This window comes from Henckelia pumila, chromosome 2, assembly GCF_033568475.1.
Source record: "Henckelia pumila isolate YLH828 chromosome 2, ASM3356847v2, whole genome shotgun sequence".
Lineage (NCBI taxonomy): Eukaryota > Viridiplantae > Streptophyta > Magnoliopsida > Lamiales > Gesneriaceae > Henckelia > Henckelia pumila.
The window spans coordinates 16,339,497-16,361,547 of NC_133121.1; the positions used below are offsets into that span (position 1 = coordinate 16,339,497).

The 22,051-nt window shown below is 36.0% G+C and overlaps 2 protein-coding genes across 7 annotated transcripts; both read left to right on the forward strand.

The window, feature by feature from the left end:
* The first annotated feature begins 11,115 nt into the window (after nt 1-11,115).
* On the forward strand, nt 11,116-12,243 carry LOC140877278 (uncharacterized). The gene is made up of 2 exons (XM_073280820.1): nt 11,116-11,538; nt 12,178-12,243. The coding sequence occupies exons 1-2, from the start codon at nt 11,116-11,118 to the stop codon at nt 12,241-12,243; spliced, it is 489 nt and encodes a 162-aa protein (XP_073136921.1).
* Nucleotides 12,244-16,592: 4,349 nt separating this feature from the next.
* LOC140880551 (thiamine-repressible mitochondrial transport protein THI74) lies at nt 16,593-20,612 on the forward strand. 6 transcript variants are annotated; one of them, XM_073285108.1, is made up of 4 exons: nt 16,593-17,688; nt 17,787-18,207; nt 19,350-19,648; nt 20,065-20,612. In XM_073285108.1, exons 1-3 carry the CDS (start codon nt 17,179-17,181, stop codon nt 19,634-19,636), a joined length of 1,218 nt encoding a protein of 405 aa, XP_073141209.1. In that variant the 5' UTR covers nt 16,593-17,178; the 3' UTR covers nt 19,637-19,648; nt 20,065-20,612. The 6 variants fall into 6 exon arrangements, with proteins under 6 accessions (XP_073141209.1, XP_073141207.1, XP_073141206.1 ...); XM_073285106.1 differs by having other exon boundaries at nt 20,068-20,612; XM_073285105.1 differs by lacking the exon at nt 20,065-20,612 and having other exon boundaries at nt 16,593-16,875; nt 17,065-17,688; nt 19,350-19,975.
* The last annotated feature ends 1,439 nt before the right edge of the window (nt 20,613-22,051 follow it).

A 22,051-nucleotide genomic window follows, 5' to 3' on the forward strand; every position in this document is an offset into this window, starting at 1 on the left:
GTTTCGATCAAAATTCATAATCATTAAAAGCATCAATCAACAGTCCATAGGCTAAATTCTCGCAACTCTTCTCCACTAGTATATTGGGCAACTGAGACTCGGTCAATAGGACTTAATCAGCTTATAATGTAAGGCCTGGCTCATGGTTACAAATGAAGGATAAGAATTCAAATAAGAAGTAATTTATTGCTTAAACTCAATTCTAATTTTGACTCCTTTCATTCACAATTTCACACTTATTTCACTTCATTGATTTTTCAATTTTTCTCACAACTTCTTTCAACTCTCTTTTACAACTTTTCCAACCACATTTTTTTTTCTCTACTACCTCTTTTCATCTTTTCAATTCATCCACCACACCATTCCATTTTCACAAATATCAACTAGGAGCATATAACATTTTAGCATTAAAATTACTCCCTTAAAAGTAGGAATTAGTGTTTAGGCTAATTAGGTAGTCAATGTAGGACCTTGAAATAATGACGAATGAGGGTTTAATCACACGTTTACACGCATGCCATTCGATTTTCAATGAAACTCAAACAAGGTACTAGGGATAAAATATATAAGTAGGTAGCTTGAAAGGCTCAAACGCATTCAGAAAAATCGCCTAAATCATTTCTAATCTCAGTTTTGCCTGTATTTTGCCTCGAAGAGTGTCTGAACTAGTTCTAGACAAGTCTCAATCCACAATTAATTCATACAAATATCAATCAGTGCAGAAAAGATAATCATCAGCAGTTAACGATGATTTTTAACAAATTCAGATTTTCTCGTACCTCAATGTACTAATATATGTGTAGGCTTAAATAGGCAACAAAGGATAAAATAATTCAATGAAAATCAGGCCCAAAAATTTCAAACAATGCCTCAATCATATCTATGTCTGTATGTCTCAAAAATCAGATTCAAGTATTAATCACAGAGTATATAGGAAATTGTTCATCCAATTGGTTCCATTTTTTTCAAAAAATATTTGTCAGATAGGCAGACAATCATGAATTTCAGTTCCAGCACAAAAAACATTTTTCATCAGCAGCCATGCATCCAATTCTTTCTCGACTCAATTCAACTCAACTAACAACAACAACTAAACTCAACAAAAATTTTATCTATGAAATTCAAAACTCAACTTTCAACCAAACAACTAAATCAAACATTGATTCACCCCCCCAAAATTAATGTAATCATTGTCCCTAATGATTAAAAACAATAAAAAGAACAAGGGACACGTACCTTCGACACCGAGCATCAGGACTCGGCGTCATCATCATCATCTCCATGGAAAGAAGGTGCAGCATCAGCAGTATCATCAGAAAACCACTGCGGAGGAGGTGGATAAGGCACAACAGTGGGCGGATAATTCTGGGCGAGAGCAGCAGTGAAGTTATGCATATATGTCATATGTGCTCGCATCATCTTCCACTGCTTCTTCATCTGAGTAAGCACGGCCGTAGAATCATCACGAGTAGAATACTCAGTGGCCGGATGCATCGGTAGTGACATAGGTCCTTCCAAATGGGAAGGTACTGGCTCAAAGTGTGGTAGTGGCTCAGAGGGCTGCGGTGGTTCAGCTGCCTGTTCAGAAGTACTGACTGCTTTCTTCTTCTTATCTCGTTTCAAAGCACCAGTAATTTTTATAGGACCCCATATCTGAAGAATCTGCTCAGTATCATCCCACACAATACCGGCACTCTGACAAAGCTCAGTAAACAAAGAAGAATGGGGTAAACTGATAGTCGAAGATCCCCTAGCAGTAGCAATGATAGACTCTTGAATTACCCTCCCAGCATCAACAAATTTTCCGGTCACAATGCAGTAGACAAGAGTGGCCTTAGCCTTTGTCATATTTGATGTATGCCAAGATGGCAACATCCTGGCGGCTACAAACTCATGTCAGTTATTCGCTTCATATCGCAGAAAAACAGATGAAAATGTAACAGGCTCGTGCCTTGCATTTTTCTTCCATTTGGCCCCCTCATGACACAAAGTTTGAAGTACCTAATCATCGGGAAATGGAACATTTTTGAATGCCTGATACTCATCATCTTCAATGTTTGGCATGTCATAAAGATCATTAATTGTGCGACTGTCAAACGCCACCAATTTACCTCTAACTCTAACCTTGAAATTCATATCTTTTACCATTAGATTGGCGTAAAACTCGCAAACCAAAGATATAACGACCTCTGGCGGACTCTTAACAAACGTTTCCCATCCTCTTCTTCTTGCTTCAATTAGTGCAGGAGCATCAAGCTCTCTCTGGCTCATTCCTCGTTCTTTTTGCATCCCCTTCTCACTCAACTCAACATAATAAGATTCGGCTGTAGCATTCCAAAACCGATGACGATCATATGGGGCAGTGGAGGATGAAGACAGTTCTCCCTTACCCTTAGTCTTCGGCGGCATTGTAACTCAACAATTCAATGCAAATCTAATGACTCAATCAAATTAACACAGTCTCAAATACACGGCACAGCAAGTTCACGCACAAGTAATCCCAAACTTTTCAACAAACACTTTGCGTGCACATCTTCAATGATAACTACTAAACGACCATCAAACCGTCTCAAACCAAAAATATCAGAGAACTCACATACACCATGACAGCAGTTTCACAATGTCTCAAATTTGGAGAAAAATTGAAGCTGATTACCTATTCAATAAGAAATTGGCACAAACCCTTCATCAAGTCTCTGTTCCTGTGCTGTGCGAGTGTCAAGGAGAAATCAGAGATGAAATCAGAGATTCTCTATTATCAAGATGAAATCCCAAAAAAATGCTATTAATTTGGATGATCGGAGTATTTTCGGAGGCAATTGGTGCACGAATAGGAGAATTTGAGAGAGACAGTGACTTCCGTGAACAAGAGCTGTGATGCAATTTTAAATATGCTCAGGATCCGTGTGCGCAAGATTTGCGCGTTCCATATGCGCGTTTGCGCTCTATTGTTGCGCGATTGCGCTAATTGTAGCGCAGATGGGACTCTCTTGTTTGCGTTGGGTATGCGCGGATGAGGTTGCGTGTTTGCGCCTCTGAATGCGCATATGGGAATCCTTGTTAGCACAATATTGAGCGCAGATGACATGCGCGATTGCTCTAATCCGAGCGCAAACGAGGATTTGTTTGCGCTAGTGTTGCATCAGTGATCCAAAGCGTGAGCGCGGGCGCTTAATAAGAGTGGCGCGGGCGCGCCTTGAATTCGCAAAATAATGTCAATTTCGTCCAGGTAAGGCGCGGGCGCTCAGATAAATGGGGCGGGCGCACCGTCTGCTCGACTTTGAGATTTCTAGAGCCTGAAAAATTTTGAAAATTAAGAAAAAATAAGCTCAAAAAATTGAAAATAAAAAAACTTAAAACAATTAAATAAAAAAATTAAATAAACTGAAAATAAAAGCAAATAAAATAAAATAAAAATGCTTGGGTTGCCTCCTAAGTAGCGCTTGGTTTAAAGTCGTCAGCCCGACTTTCACCGGTGTTAGATCTTCCCTTTTTCCTTCACACGCCAAATAAATTCCACGATCCGCCGTTTAAGTTTTGCTCTCTTTTTCGTGGCCTTCATTGGTGGTAAATTTGGCTTTTTCTTCTTTGACAATTCAACCGCAATATTAGCTCTTTGATAGCCCTCTAGTTTCACAATCGGCTCAATTAAGCATAATTCTTCGATGGGTGGATTAGGTGCTTTCATAAATATATTAAAAATCACTCGTTCGCACTCCATACCCATCGACAATTCACCCTTTTTCACTTCAATTTTTGCATCAGCCGTAGCCAAAAATGGACGTCCAAAAATCAACGGAGCCCCATGATCCGCTTCAATATCCAAGATCACAAAATCCGCTGGGAAGATAAATTTATCCACCTTGACTAGAACATCTTCAACAATGCCAAGGGGATATGTAATGCTCCGATCCGCCAATTGCAATGAAATCTTAGTCAATTTCATGTCTCCCAACTCCAAGGACCTATAAATAGATAACGACATTAAATTAATACTGGCCCCTAAATCACAAAGTGCATTATTAAAATAAGAACCACCAATGGAACAAGGAATAGTAAAACTCCCTGGATCCTTAAGCTTTTGTGGCATTTTCTTTTGAAGCACCGCACTGCACTCTTCAGTCAGATTGACAACCTCGTTCTCTAGCAGTCTCGTTTTCTTGGACATCATCTCCTTGATGAATTTTGCGTAGTTCAGCATTTGTTCCAAAGCTTCAGCAAAGGGGATGTTGATGTGAATTTTCTTGAAAATCTCCAAGAATTTGGAGAACTGCTCATCCAATGCCTTCTTCTTGAACCTCTGCGGGTAGGGAAGTGGAGGCTTGTACATCGGTTTTGGCTCAGTTTAAAGCTCCTTCTCTTTCTCGACATCAGCTGCATGTTCCTGGACTCCAACTTCTTGTCCACTCCTCAACTCTATGGCCTTACACTGTTCTATGGGATTCACCTTAGTATTGCTAGGAAACTGGCCTCTGTTATTATCCTTCAGTGCGTTCGCCAATTGCCCTATGCTAGTCTCCATGGATTGCAACACAGCACCCATGTTGGCCATGTGCATCTCCAAGCTGTCAAGGCGAGACTCAGTTATCGCCATCCTCTTACCTGATTCCTGCACAAAGGTACTAACTACGTCCTCCAAAGACAGCTTACCATCACCCTTATTAGTATTGTTAGCATATGAAAAATTTTCATTATTCCTCAAACTAGGGTGATAAGCATTAGGAACCGGATTACCTCTGTAAGCTCCATAACCTCGGTAGCCATTAGGATGGATATAATTAACTTCCTCTGGGTTATGTGATCCCTCAACTCCAATAGAATCTGCAACGGTGATCTTATTCAAAGAAGCTACCTGTGTAGTCAGTGCAGATAATTGGGCCGTGATAGATGTGAGAGGATCTACTGCATACACTCCAGCTGGCTTCTTGACTCCCACTCGCTCATATGGCCATTGAAAATTGTTTATCGTCATCTGTTCCAACATATCATAGGCTTGAGCGGGGTCCTTTGCAAAAATAGTTCCTCCAGAAGCAGAATCCACGTTCATCCTCGTAGGCGCATTCAGTCCGTTGTAAAACCACTCGATATGTTCCCAATCTGCAAAATTATGGTTAGGACAACGTCTAAGTAGTTCTTTGTACCTTTCCCACGCCTCGTAAAGCTGTTCAGAATCCATCTGCCTGAAAGTGTTGATCTCTATCTTCAACTGGGTGGACTTGGCAGGTGGAAATTATTTAGCAAGAAATTTTTCTGCCATCCCCTCCCAAGTAGTGATGCTTCCAAGCGGCAGTGATTGCAACCAACTTCTGGCTTGATCCCTGAGAGAAAACGGAAACAAGCGTAAACGAATAATATCCTCAGGAACACCGTTAAATTTTACCGTATCAGTAATTTCTAAAAAAGTCCTGAGATGAAAGTGAGGATCAGCTGTGGCACTCCCATTAAATTGGTTCGATTGAACCATATTGATCAAGGCCGGCTTTAGCTCAAAATTGTTTGCATTGATTGTTCCTCGAGCTATTCCAGAGTAGTGAGTCTGGATCGTCGGCCTGAAGTGATCTCTGATAGGCACCAGGGGAGCTTGATTCACATTCTCTTCAGCCATGTTATTAATTTCTTCTCTTCTCGCTCTTCTCAAAGCACGTGCAGTTCGTTCGATCTCCGGATCAAAAAGTAGAGAATTTGCACTTTGAGATCGTCGCATAAACTTCAATTAAAATTAAGAAGAATTTAATTAGTAACTTCAAAATAAAATAAAAAAAACTCTAAATTAAAATCTAGACTAATTGGTAACAAGACTAAAAAAATAATCAAAATTAGTCCCCGGCAACGGCGCCAAAAACTTGTTGTGAAAATTCCTCGCAAGCATACGAGTGTCAAGTTTTAATATAGTGATTAAATCAAATATCGATCCCACAGGGAGTAAAATAAAAATATTTAGTGCTTGTAATTAAAATAGTCTAAACTTTATCTAGAAAATCAATAATCAAGAATTTTGCAATAAAAATAAATAATCAATGAAGTTTTTATAGCACGCACACAACTTGCAGATATAATCAATCAGAGAAAATTGGTCTAGAGGTATAGATTTCACCTGGTTTCAACAACAGTCAATCCTAAATGATTAATCTTCATGAATTCCAATCAATTAATAACCAAGAACACTTACGTATATTATTTCCCTTTCCCGAGCAACAAATAATGTTTATCAACTACAATTCAATTCCAATATTCCTATTAAGAATTTATCCCAGTGATCTATCACAAAACAATGTTCTTTTTAAAAGCTCTGTTAAAATCATACATTCTCTCAAGCTATATAAATAATTAACAGTGTAGTTCTAATGTCCTATTCAAAATCCCCTCTCTCGAGCAATGATTTCAAATAAATATAACAAATCAATTATTGATCAGATAATTGAAAAGACAATCAATTCTAGAAAAATAATTAATCTAGAAGAAACTCAATCCAATAAAATCAAGAATTCATGAAAGCGTCTACACCAGGTTCCATCCGACCTCTAGACTCTAAAAATTTAGTTCATAATAAAATTTTGAATAAACCAAAACATGTTCAAAAATCTAAACATATTCAGAATAAAGTAAAAGTAAGAAATCAAATCCGTCATCGACGCCGTGTCCGGTCGATCGAACTCCGTCTTTGTTCTTCAAATTAAGCTCCAGAAATCCTCAGCAAAATCTCATGATTAATTCTCTGATCTCTACTGGATGTGTGTGGCGGCTTCCTCCCTTTTCTCTGACAAAGAATTCCCTTTTATATCGCTCAAGAAAAAGCCCACGAAAATAATTGCCCAAAATAATTAAAACAGATATACAGCGATGGGGCGGGCGCGCTATAGATGGCGCGGGCGCGCCTTAGTCTCGACTTAAATCTCACGGAAACAAAGCAGTAGCGCGTTAGCACATCTTGGAGCGCTAACAACAAGCGCTGATCATGAAGCCCAATTTAAAAGCCCATTCTATTCCTTCTTGTCTCTGATCGTTTCTTTCTTTCTTTCTTCTTCTTTTCTTTCTCTTTTATTTTATTTTCTTCTCTTCTTTTTCCTCCCTTTTTCACATAAAATCAATAATTTCCTACACTCACAAAAACAACAAAACATCCACATAAATCTGCTCGAAACAAACAATTAATAATTAAAATCATATATAAATTAAGTGTATAAAATACACTTATCAACTATAGTGTAAGTAAGATGAGATAGTGAATAAAGAGAGATCACTATTATGAAACACATCTTATAGTCACTGTATATTCTAAACAGTTCCTAGTCAATTAAGCCGTCCACTAATAAGGATAAGGATCGCTCGATATTGAGACTAGCATTTGTGATGTCAAGTACCACGTTTCATTGGTAATGGACATGGAGATGTTCAAAGCATGCAAATGGATATTCATATGATGAATGATCGAACTACCCTATTCAGACTTTCCAAGTGGTTATTATTATTTGAGTGGATAAGTTCGCGGTTTTGGTTGTACACCATTAGTCCTTACTACTTGAAACATCATTGAGACTCTATATGCTAGTACTGTACTTTGACTCATTTACCGACTCTATTGGGGTCATCAGGTGTCGGGATTGGGTACAGTTATGACACATATAGGAGTCGATGCTTTGTTGTCAAGGATTCACCACATATTTGCGAGTGTGGATATCCTATGCGATCTGAGGAGATATTAGTGTGACGAATATCTGGCCAGAGTACATGATGTGTTTTAGGTTACTCGGTTTTTCTAGTAGCACATGCGATGTCACTATTTGATCTTCAAGATGCATTACATAGTTATCGAATCTCGAACGACTCTCGATGCACCAATGGTTGTTAATTCGATCGGGATATTTGGATGAAGGGACCGTACTGTATGCTAACCAAAATCTACTGGTTCTTGCAGGCACTATCAGTGATACCTAGGGAATCATGGGGCGATGTTGCTAGACGCTCTTACCATGATTCGATGGGTAAGTCGAAAATTGTTGTTTCGAGTCACAAGGAGTTGTGAGCCCACGGCTAGCTGTATCCCTGAACCATTGAGGGTCACACAAGTAATGGATTACTAAACCCCGTTGAGATAGTTAAATTTAAAGAGTTAAATTTAATAAAGAGAAGTTGGACTTCTTAACTAAAGGGAGTGGAATTTCCTAAAATGACATAGGGATGGACATTTTTGGAAATCACTGAATTCGGATTCAGAAAAATTATCTTGACTTTAAAAGGTGCAGAAATGGTTTCTGTGCACATTGGTAAAATCGGTTTATCAATCGGAGTCATGATGAATTTTATATTAATTTTTATAATAACGGGCTTGGCTTGTTGGGCTTAAGTTATGGATTTATGGGCCCTAAGGAGTTAGAGTCCTAATATAATTATAACTTAATCTAGTTTAGAAATTATCTATAAATATAGGTGTAGTGTTCGAAAATTGGAGGCATTCCACCCTTGAGATTTTCGAATTACACAAAATATTTTCAAGGGAATTTTTCGAAAATCCTCTACTCCCTTTTGAGAAAAATTCGGTCTGTGATTTTTCTAAAAATCACTTTTTGAATTAACAGATCAAATCTATTTATTCTCTACGATAAACATCTGATTGATTTCTAGTGCAATCAATCAGAGGGTTTATGTTTTCTATTCGTGGACCTAATTCCGGAGATTGATCGAGCAAGTCATCAGTTCCCGGGATTTACAAGAAGAGCAGATTGAATTCTGTTGGAGTCCATAATCAAGCTTTAGCTTGAAGAAGTAAAAATATTTAATTGTGTATTTATATTTTTACTTGCAAGATTTTAATCGTTAGGATGTGATACCCACGATATGGAATCGTTCCATATCGAAAAATAAAATTTTAAACTTCCGCTGCTCCGGATATCACATCCGTGTGATCAGAGAATGCATGTTCCAACACATATTGTGTCCTAGAAGTCCCTTTTATATGTCCTCTTAGCCCGCCGAATAAAACCCGAAAAAGTCTCAAAATTTTCTTTCCGAAAAATTACAAAATCTGAATTCGCGACGGCGCGGGCACGCAGTAGAGTGGCAAGGGCACGCATGAGCTTCGAATTTGGCTTCCCTTTTCACGTCCAGGAGGCGCGGGTGCGCCTGAAAGCGGAGCGGGCCGCATGCCTCTCGCATGTGGAATTCTGCAACACGCAACAATTTTCAAAAAATCATATCTCACAATCTAACCGTTGAATTGAGCTGAAAATTTGGCAGCAGCTTCAAAACATCCTAAAATTTATTTTGAAAGGTGAAGATTGAATTTGAATGATTCAATAATTCCCAGTAATTTTCTAAATTTGCTGCTCATAGTTCGTCTTTCCGCTTCTTCTCGCTACTTTTGCTTCAATCCTTGCATCTCACAAAAACAACAACAAATACACATAATATCCACTCGATATATGACAAAAGTGAAGTTAAATCATATATGAATTAAGTGCATAAATTGCACTTATCACAAAGTATTCGGTCATTTGCGGAGTTCAGGCAAGTGTTCCTGCAACATTTTAGTAGCAGTAAGAGGTACAAGAAAATCACCTACAGTCTATTCAAGATGAAGCAGTCGGGAGAAGAGTATTTGAGAACTTACATCAGAAAGTTCAATAAGTCTACCTTGGAGGTGCCTACTTGTGCCCAGGAAACCAAGATTACAGCATTGACTCAAGGTCTTCGGGAAGGGGAATTTTTCAAATCACTGGTGAAAAAAGCACCCCGGACCTTTGAGGATTTATTAGCCCGGGCTGAGAAGTATATCAATATGGAGGAGGCTCGGAAGCAAAAGAAGGAAGTAGCCCAGAGAGAAGGAGGTCGGGACAAGGTAAGACACAGGGAGAACCGGGATTCAATGGGACTATTATCTCAATATGCACCGCATCGAGGAGCCCGAGATAGGGCTGTAAATGTATGTGAAGAGGAAGTTGAGGCTCGGAGCCCTCTACCCAAGGGGAATCCTTTGAAGTATTGTGTCTTTCATCAGGAGGGTACACATGATACCAGTGAATGTCGGATGCTTCAACAGAGGCAGTAGAATCCCTACACCAGAGATGGTAAACCAGTCCAGAAGAGGCCTCGGGGTCCACCTTGGATCCAGGGGTCACAGGTTTTGGCTCCTCCAAAGACTGGCACTTCTTCCCGGGAAGGAGGGAAACAAGAGTCAGGCCTCAGGAAAAAAGATAGGAAGCAAAAAGATGGGCCAGCCAAGGGCATTATTAATATGATATCTGGAGGATCCAATGATGGGGACTCGAACCGGGCCAGGAAGTATTGGAGCCGACGGGTAGGGGTGGGCATAATTCGGTTAAAACCAAAAAAACCAACCGAACCAAAAAATTCGGTTTATTTGGTTCGGTTTTTTCGATTTTTCGGCCGGTTTCGGTTTTAAAATGTATGAAAACCGGTTTTTTGGTTTGGTTTTCGATTTTATGCCCCCAAAAAACCGAACTGGGCGAATTTTAATTAAAATAAGAATTTTAATGGATATTGACCATTTGCATTAAAAATGGGCCTTTTTTAATCACTTCTATGTTTTTTTCTTACAAGATGTAAGCCTATTTTAATTAAATATGATTTTTATAAAACTTAATAGTCGCTTTATTGTTTTAATTGAAGTCCATATTGTTAATTCTAATGGAATAATTTATGTTTTATTGTTATTAGTTCTCTATTATGTATTACATGCATCAAGTGAGATATCATTTTAGTTCTTAAATTTTTTTTTGGATTAACCTTTTTATATTTTGGTTTTCATTTTAGTTTTAAATCCATAATTATTTTAAACAATTCATAATTTTCTTTGTCCCTAACTAATATATGTAGTCGTGCAAAATAAATTTAATTCATTACTTAAACCGTATAAAACCGACCGAAAAAACTGGACCGTATCACAAAAAAAATCGGACCGAACCGTAATAAAATGGTTCGGTTTCGGACCAAAGATTTTTAAAATCGAAACTAAAAAAACCAAACCGTAATAGAGTAAAACCGAACCAAACCGGCCGATGCCCACCCCTACCCACGGGAGAGTTTGAGGTGAAAGTAAGGAGGCAAGACTCAGGTCCAGTCATCACATTTGGACCTCAAGATTTGGAGGGAGTAAATATGCCACACAACGACGCTTTACTCATAAAAGCTCGGGCTAATTATGATTTAAGACGGGTATTTGTGGACTCGGGAAGTTCAGTAAATGTTATCTTTCAAGATGCATTCGAACAAATGGATTTGCAGGGGTGCGAGATGAGCTCGGTCAGAACAGCCTTGTATGGATTTGACGGACATACTGTGCGGCCTCGGGGAGAAATGTTGTTACCTCTAACCTTGGGGTTAGGATATTTGAAGAATACGGTCATGTCTGTGTTCACAATAGTGGAAGCACCTTCCTCTTACAATGTCATCCTGGGGCGACCGACTTTGAATGCTTTCAAGGCTGTGGCTTCCGCCTATCATCAAAAAATCAAATTCCTTGTGGGAGATAGGGTGGGAGAAGTTAGAGGAGATCAACCTTCTTCAGATGAAGCAGACAGGGTAATGATGGTTTAAGCAGATGAAAAGACGGGAGGCGTGCTTAGACAAACGACCCATCACTTCATATTCTAGGGCTATCGTCATGTCTGACATCAGCCCCAACATATTGAAATTTGAAATTCAAAATTTTGCCGCCGAAGAGAGAAGAGTATTAGGGTTGTTCCTCAGGACAGCGAGCAGAGCTCTAGCCCGACTATTTTAGGAAGGAGTGGTGATACCCCGGAAAGGCAGGGGTATCAGGGCTGTTCCTTGGGACAGCGAGCAGGGCTCTAGCCCGACTATTTTAGGAAGGAGTGGTGATACTCCGAGAAGGCAGGGGTATCAGGGCTGTTCCTCGGGACAGCGAGCAGGGCTCTAGCCTAACTATTCTAGGAAGGAGTGGTGATACCCCGGAAAAGCAGGGGTATCAAAATCCCAGGATAGCAGGGATATCAATTATCAGGGTTGGTACTTGTAGAGAGCGAGTAAGGCTGGATGTGGTTGGGCTAGTAGCTTGGGGTTAAAGAAGTAGCCCACCTCGGGGGGATTTATGATGCCGGAAAGACCATGTCTTCATGACCCAGTCAACGCCTATTTTTCGGGAGCATGTTTCACACGTTTTCATGATTCCGGTTATCCTGGATTGATCATTCGTGACAGTTAGACGTGGTCAGTCCTGGCACCCATGATCTAGATCGTGGTCACTACCCTGAAATTGCGGAGTGACTCTCTCGCTCCAAGGCCTATAAATACCTTGCCACATATATCAGTAGAGGTATGTTCATCTGAATCCGAAAAGCACTACATTTCATACTAATTTTCTTTAAGCCCACTCCATATCTTAGTCTGACTTAAGCATCGGAGTGGCCTCGTCAGAAAACATTCCGGCGCCCCACTAACGTGCTTATATTGCATTTCCCTTGTGCACAGGTATCCTTACCCAGGGGGAAAGTATTAAATTCAATCCACTACTCATCATTCTTACCAGCCCGGCTAACGCATCAGGCCCACCTAGCTATCCTGACAGCCCAGACACCCAGTTTAGCAAAACCACATTACATAGTAATAAGATAATCATTGTAATAACTAAATAAATAAATAAATCTACATAATGAATCAACTAATTGGCCCACTAAACCTAATCAAGCCCAAATAGGGTGTTTGTTTAATCCGAATTAAATCGAACAGAACCGAAATTCGCCTGAAAATCGAAAACCAAACTAAATTTTACGGTTCGGTTGAAAATTGGAATAATTTTGGTTTAACCGAATTTTTTTTAAATGTTTTTACTTATTATTAATAAAAATAAATATAAAATAATTTAAAAATATAAAACTGATTTTCAAAAATAAAAATAAAAAATCGTTTTTCGGTTCGGTTTGGTTAATCGAGACAAAAAAAAAAACCGAACCAAAAATCGAAAATCCAAAATACTAAAAACTTATGGTTTGGTTTTCGGTTTAAACCGAATTTTTGATTTTGTCTCGATCCGGACGGTTAACCAAACTGTGAACACCCCTAAGCCCAATAATATTTCTCCGCAAAGTTCCTTGAATGTGGGGGTAATTTAAGCATGCACAACGATTACGGTAGCTAATCTAACAATTCATATTTTATATATGTATTTCTAATCTCATATGACACAAAAGATCTCAAATATGAGAAGATGTCTCAAATTCGAAACCTAATTTTAACAAAAAATTCTCTCTCTCAACTAAAAAAAAAGAAAAAGAGAAAGATATTCATCCTTTGTAACATAGCATATATATTCACATACATGCATACATACATACATATACATACATATATATATATATATTGTATATGTATATATAATCCTAAATATTAACTATATATCATGGTCTCTTCGTATTGTTATTACTACCTATGTCCCTGTAAACAAATCAATTTTCAAATTGCACAAGATGCTTGAGGTGTTTGGCTAATGGACAATGCTATATGTACATAGACTCTTACATAGAGGCATACACGCTCTATTAAATTAGAAAAAAATTTCAAACTTTTTTAAAATTTCTTTTGTTTTTCAACCTACAATTTTTTGTCTTACTCAAAAATCTTTTTAAGAAAATATTATTATTTTTTATTACTTACTTGTAGAATTAATTTTACTTAGTTCCACAAAAAATAATTATTTTATAAAATTTTAAAATATAATTATTAATTGAGTTAAAAAATAATAATTGTCTATTTTCTTATAGAAAATATATTTTAAAATTTTTAAAATTAAAATTTCAAATTTAAATCATATATAAGCGAGATTTATTATTATATATTTACATTTATTATGGATAAAATATATATTTAAACTAAAATATATTTAATATTATTATGTGTAATAATTAATTATTTTGTTAAAAACAAAATAAAAAATCAAATCATATAGGTTTATGTTGATCGTGTTAGTCGAGTTCGAGTCGATCGCTATTGATTTATTCGGATTTGGTTTGAGAAATTTATAAAAATTGTTTGTACTTATTTCTAGAATTAAGAAATAATTACTATATTTTTATATATTATATGTTTCAAAAAAAGAATTGTATATTGTATCATAGAATTTAAACATGTAATAATTATTTTGTAAAACATTGATTTTTAAAAATAATTTTTATTGTGTGTAGTAAGTTTATTTTAAAATTTATATATTTGGTAGAACTATATAAGTGAGATTTTGTTATTATCTATTTAAATCAAAATATATTAATTATTATTATGTGTATTTAATTATTTTGTTAAAATTTTTAAAAAAATCAAATATTTCGGGTCTAACCTGAACCCCAAAAATCAACCTTAATCCGATAGTAACTGATCAACTTGGGTCGGGTTCAATTTTGACTCCCCTAAAATTTCACAATAAATAATTAAATTAATAATAATAATATTTTAGTTAAGAGTTTTTTTGAAAAAGATAAACAATCGTAGGTTGAAAATAAAAATATTTTAAAAGAATTTGATATATTTTTTTGAGCAAGACAAAAAATTGTAGGTTGAAAAAAAAGAAATTTTAAAAGAACTTGAAATTCTTTCCTAATTTAATAGGGCGTGTACATCTCTATGTAAAAGTCTATGTACATATAGCATTGTCCTTGACTAATTATGTGATTATGTAACGTTTATATAAATCCCCACCCTTATCATTAAAAAAAAATAAAAAAACACACTATCTATACAAAACTGAAATTTCTTTTTTATATATAGGCATCATCATTTTAAACAAAGGCATAATCTAAATTCTAAATAATAACTACAAATTACGGGTTCGGTTGATGCTAGTATATGTGTTAGATCCAACGACATTTTTCTTGTATATATATATACGCGATCCAATTTGAGTGCCTCTACATGAAAGACCTCAATAGAAAACTGAAAGTAACGACAACAAGTGATTGAGTTCAGTAGTTCCTCATATCAAATTATTGACTCTAGAGATATAATAATACAAAGAAGACAAAATTGTTTCAAACACCAACAGAACCGAAATCGCCCCTTGTTTCAAACAAAGAGAGGAGGACAGGTTATTCATATTTCATTTGATGGTTAGAGGCAAATTGAAAGCTAAAAAGTGATAATTATAAAGATTCTACGGAGACAAAATAAAGATATCTCCTACGTTAGTCGTTACCCATCTCGTCCGCAAAAACATAAGTCGTTAGATCCCAATTTGAACATTGTCCGAATGAGTCAATCGACAAATCCCAAATTACGACAAACTAATTATAAATATTTGCAGTATAATTGTTCTTAATTTTAAACATTCGTGTACGAAACGGATCAAACTAAGGGTCTCAAACTCAATCCAACCCGTCAACCCGATATTAGTCGATCCGAAAATATCGGGTTAGGGTTGAGGGTTTTGGGTTCGATCAAATTGGGTTGACCCGAAAAACTAACCCGAAAAAATTAATCGGGTTGGGTTCGGGTCAACATGTGTTGATCCGAGATGACCCGAAACTTTTTATTATTATTATTATTATTATTTATATATAAAATTAAAAAAGATTTGATACATTTTTATACGTTGTATATTTGAAAAAAAAAATTATTATATAATGATAGATTTTTGTCATTTAATGTATATTTTATACAATTTTTATTTTTAAAAATATTTTTTTTTGTAATAAGTATATTTTAAATTTTCTACAACTAGACCTTTACATTTAAATTATAGAGTTTATTGCACCAAACCTCTCTGTGAAATATTGAAAATGTACACTTCTCCCCTGTGAAATTTTAATAGGCATCTCAACTATTAACCTTTTGTAATAGTTGTACATTTAACTCTTGTCACGACGATTTTGTTAAACATGCGTTGTTTCTGCGCCAAAATAACTATTTTTTAATGATATTATGATTATGATACGAAAATGATTATTTATTATTATAATAATTTTCATATCTACTCATATACATCATCTACATCAAAATAAATAATTTTATTCACAAATACGCGTGATGCATTTGAGTAAATATGAAAAATACTACAATAAAAGAAGGATATAGTCGTACTACAGACCTAATATTGTACCATAGATCTAATATTATCAAAAAATTTGTTGATTAGGCGATGTAACAACGCGTGTTCAATAACTTATTGAGGCAAGAGTTAAACGTGCAACTATTACAAAAGTTTAAGGTCTAGGGTTTTCTATTAAAATTTCACAGGGGAGAAGTGCGTATTTTCAATATTTCATGGGAGGTTTGGTGCAATAAACTCTTAAATTATATATAAGCTTAGATTTTGTTATTATGTGATTAAATTAAATATAGCAATTATTGTGTGTTTTGAATTTTTATTTAATTATTTTGTCATAAATAAAAAATAAAATCGGAATGATTCTGGTTGAAAATAATTTTAAAAAAACTTTCGTCAACCCGATCTCACCCGAACCCACTTGACCCATCCAAATTGAGACGCCTAGATCAAACTATCAATTATCTCGCACACTCCGTACAAGAGTCCAGACTCCAGATTTTAATTTAATCAAATTTAACATTTAATAAAACAAAAATTCATCTGTGATTATTTTAGGTTTCAAACAATGTATCCGAACGGAACCCAATAGCCAATATACATAAAACAGTATGGCATTTTTTCCCAAAAAATCAAAACTTGTCCGTCTATCGACTTGCTCTGAGGAAGAATATATGTGGAAGGATGAATCCAGAAAACCCGTAACGGAATTCATAGAAGAAGAGATTTCCAAAACTCTTCGTATATAGGGGCCGAAGATCTCCATCGCTACCAAATTCCCCATATTCTCGACTTGTACGCGGTTTTACGTTGACTGTAGTTGCTGTTTATTTGTTATTTTTACAGGCTATATCATCATCTGTCAATGTGTAAGCGCTTACACTTCTCCATTATAGTCAACAATCTTGCGTTTCCTTGGGTTTATTCTTTGTGAATCAAAGATAAACGTGATGGGTTTTCAAAATTTTTACGGATGATGTTCGGGAGTTTTTGGTTGATTTTGTGTGCCAAGTTTTGATTTTTCCATGTTTGTTCTTTTGATTTTTTTTTTCTTTCAGTTTCTATCGATAATATAAGCTTTTGATCTGAAGAGGCTTGCCTTGTGGAGATTTTTGGAATTTTTTTAAAGATACGAAACGAATCAAGGTCTGCATTGCGAGGATTATTCGCTGATGAAAAGTCAAGCCTGTAAATGGGTTCTGGGATTGGTGTATATACTTGCAGTTGCAACAATATGGATTGCTGCTAGTTTTGTGGTACAATCTGTGGTAGATGGTGGAGTTTCACCGTTTCTAATCACATATATTTGCAACTCATTGTTTGTGGTTTATATACCTTTAGTTGAAATTGGTCGTTATCTGGAGGATAAGTATGGAAGTTGGTGGTTTTGGAGAAATAGAAAGGATGGTGATTTGCAAGAATCGAGAGTTTCTGAGCAGGTGATTCTTTTAGAAGACAACGAGGCCGGTGCTCCAACCGATGGTTTGATTCCAGTTGCAGCGGCACAACAAGAAACTGTAGTTCATCAAGATGGCATTGTTAAGAAGACTGACGGAATAGGATTGGATGCAAAAGGGCGATGGACGCGTGGAAGAGTTGCGAAAGTAAGTCTCTTGATATGCCCATTCTGGTTTCTGGCACAACTCACGTTCAATCTCTCTCTCAAGTACACTACAGTCACGGTAAGAATTTGGGTCTGATTTGTTCTTTTTATCAGTGATTGAGTTGATATTTGCTCAACAAGGGCTCGCTTGATTGAGTTGTTTCCCCTGATGCACAGTCCAATACCATCCTAAGCAGTGCATCCAGTCTTTTCACCTTCTTGGTTGCTCTTGCGTTCTTGGGTGAGAAGTTCACTTGGGTAAAGCTGATTAGCGTTCTTCTTTGCATGGGAGGAACAATAATCGTAAGTTTGGGAGACTCAGGGACAGGATTGAGCACTGTCGCGTCAAGTCCCCTTCTTGGAGATGTTCTCTCTCTTGTATCTGCTGCATTTTATGCTGTCTATATTACCCTTATTCGCCTGAAGCTACCCGACGAAGATGATGAAAGAGGTCATGCTAGTATGGCACAGTTTCTTGGATTCTTGGGGTTGTTTAACCTGGTGTTGTTTTTCCCCATTGCTCTGATTCTAGAATTTGCCAAGGTTGAGTCTTTTAGCATGATGACATGGAAGCAATTTGATTTAATTGTTGGTAAAGGTATGATGCTCGAAAGCTTCAACTTTTATTAAAATCGTGGTTGACTATACTTTGAATATGACTACTTGCTCCGGGTCTATTTACTATTTATGTTGTTTCTGGAAACACTGATCGGTTACATGCGTTATGCTCAATTGGACATACCCTTTTTAGTGTTTTTTACCTGTAAACTTTCTTTATCACCTATGATTTGCTGATAGAGTTGCATCGTTTTCATGGTTTAATTAATATAACTGTTCATACCTTTGTGCTCTTGACATTCATGGAAGATAGATTTGTTAAGAAAATTTCATCAATATTTGTATTCTAGAAAGAAGATGCAATTAATACAATTTAATAGATCCCGTTTCCTCTAATTACCTATACTTCCGATCAAGAATGTTGTGAGTATCATGGAACACATATGTTTCCTACTTTGTTCGATTTTTGTTATTTCTCCTCCTGTTGACTTGTATAGGGCTTGCAACAGTCTGTCTAGATTTTGCCTCTATCCTTTTACCTACTCTTCCCTTTTTCTTGGTTTTAAATTTCGTAACCTATTCTGACACTAGCATCCTTAATTCTATATTTTTCTTATCCAGCCTATGTGACAACATTTGCAACACAAGACAGTAGTTTTCACCTTCTCATATTATATAATTCCAGTCTTAACTATCACTGTTTGGCTCTTATAAACTCTCATTCTGATTCTGCTTCCCTTTTTTGTCATTCTTCAATCATGCAAGAATTGAGGTACTTGTGACGGAAAGAAGATACATTATGGGTTGGACTGAGTTATGAACTTCCCCTGTAATATAATCATTGAAACAGGAATCAGGGCTGCCCGTCAGACAAATTTTTTTTCAGCTTTTATGTAATTTTGGCTCTTCAAAATCATTTATTGTCCCATCTTACCCAACTCTTCTGAGCTCTGGCGGGAATGCCCCTGTTTCAAGGTTGATACTTCTTAGCCTATTCAAATTCAGAAGTTGTGCCATATTCACATGCAGGTTAGAATTTGGTTTGGACTTCCTCGGATCCTCCTCTCACCTTTGTACTTCTGGTTACCAAATATTTCCTTTGAAATTGACCCATATTGTTGCAACGAAATAGTCGGTCGTATAGACATTCTCAAAATCTAAATTAGGAACTTTTATTTTCAGGTCTGCTGGACAACGTACTGAGCGACTATTTATGGGCCAAGGCCGTACTTCTTACGACAACCACTGTTGCCACGGCAGGTCTAACAATTCAGGTCCCTTTAGCAGCTCTAGTGGATTCACTGACCGGTAATGCACCTCGTCTGCTGGATTATATCGGAGCTGTTGCTGTATTGATTGGTTTCGCGGGAATCAACTTCCCTTCAAGCGAGTTTTGTGGAACTAAGGAAGCAGGTCTTGAATTGGAAACTGAAAAAAGTGTGGATCAAACGAATCAAGATGGTGTCTGATGCTCTGAAACAGTAAAATACCTCTCTTCCATTCTTTTGTATTGTAGATAATGGTAGTTGTGGTAGTTGAGTTGTGACGTTCTGTTAAATGTTTAACAAAACTTCGGAAATATACATAGGTAATTGTTTGACGGAAGTGTCTATTCTTGGAAATTCGCAAATCTTTGTGCAGCAATATTGTTAGCACAACAGAAGAGCAACGGCGAAACACCCAGCGAAATAATTTTTCGTTAGTGAAATCCAAGGATTTGTTGTCCACGTGTGATTTTAAAATGAGGATGGAAGACTTTAGTTTATTTTAAGGAGTAAAAGTTTGTACTTACAGAAAAGTTTTAAATTTGACTTTCTTGTTCTTTATCGGGCAACCTCCCCTTATTTGCCATATGTTCAGTAATTTTGTTCTTTTAATTTCAACAATATTCTTCTAGCAGATGCATATGAACAGAAATGTAAAAGTTACCTCTGCCATATCCACCAGTCCAGCTGGAGGAAAAATGGAACATGGAACATAGCCGGAATTTCTGTAATTCATTCTTTGTTCTCCAGCGTCTTCCTGTGTTTGGTCAAATAATCACGGAGCTTATGGATCGGACGCATTTCGGTATGGGTAGGTTTGACCAGGCTGGTAGGATTTTAGTTTTGATCAACGTTATCATGTCAACCCTTCCTCTGGGACCACTCACAGTTCGATTCGTCGAGCCTGGACTTTGGATTGATCGTTGGAGATCACCTGGATACGTTACATGGTTTCCCTTTTATCCCCTTTTTTATACCGGAGGATTGAATAATTGAAACAGAAGCTGCAACTTTGGTAATTCCTGTTAGCACAGTAGCAACTTCCTATCTAAGAATCCATTTGCACAAAGCATAATTGAACAGATTGCACGCAGTCGAAAGCAAGCAGTAGTGTGTGTTTTGCGTTGTTTGGGATGATTCCATTCCTTTTTTTAGAGTACAAGATTACATCAATATTACAAGCACACAATGTAATGAAACTGCCCGCATAACCAATGTGACTCGATCATGAACTCGAATCTTGCTTATCTCGATCATGGATTTGAGACTTACTTATCTCAAGTTCGATTCCCGATGATTCCATTCCCTTGTTCATTCACGTGTATCCCTCATCAGATCATATTCATATGCAAGGAATGGAACGATGTTATTTACGTTCTTCGTTGTACCTAAAATAGTCATGATTTTGTTAAGAAAACAAAGTATAAATCGATCAATACAAACATATCTGCCCATCAACAACCATTTTTTTAAATCGTTCATATAAAAAACAGACGATCTGTTTGATGTGATGGATGAAATTTAACGTCGTGAACTCTGATCTTATATTTGGCTAATTTAACGTCGTGAACTCGTGATTTTATATTCAGCTGAGTTGAAGATGTCGTAACAAAACTATATTGTATTTTCAAGAAAACATAAATCGAAAGACTCAATCTTCCCAAGTACATACTTGGAATTTGATGAAGCTTTCTTTCCCTCGTTGGTACATTACGGGTTCAGCCCTTGTTTTCGGTCTCTCCTATTTTTTTCTCTAGAAAAGAGTGAAAGTAGGGGCTAAGTGGCTCACGAGGAATGGAAAGAAATATATTCTATTTGATTTCGAAGTCCTCATATAGCACTTCTTCCAATCCTGGATGGGAAAAAATCTATAAATATATAAAAACAGAAAAGTATACTTGATCTTATATTCAGCTAAGTTGAAGACGTCTAACAAACTATACTGTATTTTCAAGAAAACATAGAATCTATAAATATATAAAAATAGAAAAGTATACTAAAAAAAAAAGTGAAATTTTCCGGCCTAAAGTTTCTTACAAAAACACTAAATGCATAAAATAATACAAATAAATATGATATTGAATTTAAACTCATAAATAAAGATAGATTCAACAACATATTATATTATGAGTGAGTGATAGACATTTTTATCTAAATATTTTAAAACACATGTAAAAATACGATTAAATTTATAAAAAATTTAAAATAATTTTTTTATAATGAAAAAAAATTAAATTTTATTTTAAATATATATAAAATACGGGTTGAATTTAAACAAAAATTAAAATAATATTTCTCATGATAAAAAAAAAATATTTTTTGGTTAATATGGTGATTGTTTTGCATATATATACATAAACGTGTCACATATTTAAAAAATGATATTATGCATAACAGACTTATTGAATCTAAAAAATTTAAAATATAGATAAAAATGCGATTAAATTTAAAAAAAATTAAAATAATATTTTGCGTGATCAAACAAAATTTAATTATTGTTTTGAATAGGGTGGTTATTTTGAGTATATGCATATATACATATACGCAACACATATTCAAAAACAAAGATGATATTATTACTGATAAACCATTTAAACAAAAAAATTTATATTTAAAATA

Excerpts from the sequence above, each read along its gene's own strand:
- LOC140877278 (XM_073280820.1), top strand. The coding sequence starts at position 11,116 with ATGCCACACAACGACGCTTTACTCATAAAAGCTCGGGCTAATTATGAT. Across the intron at positions 11,539-12,177 it reads CTTCAGATGAAGCAGACAGG|TTAGACGTGGTCAGTCCTGG; the intron begins GTAATGATGGTT and ends CATTCGTGACAG.
- LOC140880551 (XM_073285108.1), top strand. The coding sequence starts at position 17,179 with ATGAAAAGTCAAGCCTGTAAATGGGTTCTGGGATTGGTGTATATACTT. Across the intron at positions 17,689-17,786 it reads TCAAGTACACTACAGTCACG|TCCAATACCATCCTAAGCAG; the intron begins GTAAGAATTTGG and ends CCTGATGCACAG. Across the intron at positions 18,208-19,349 it reads TGATTTAATTGTTGGTAAAG|GTCTGCTGGACAACGTACTG; the intron begins GTATGATGCTCG and ends TTTTATTTTCAG.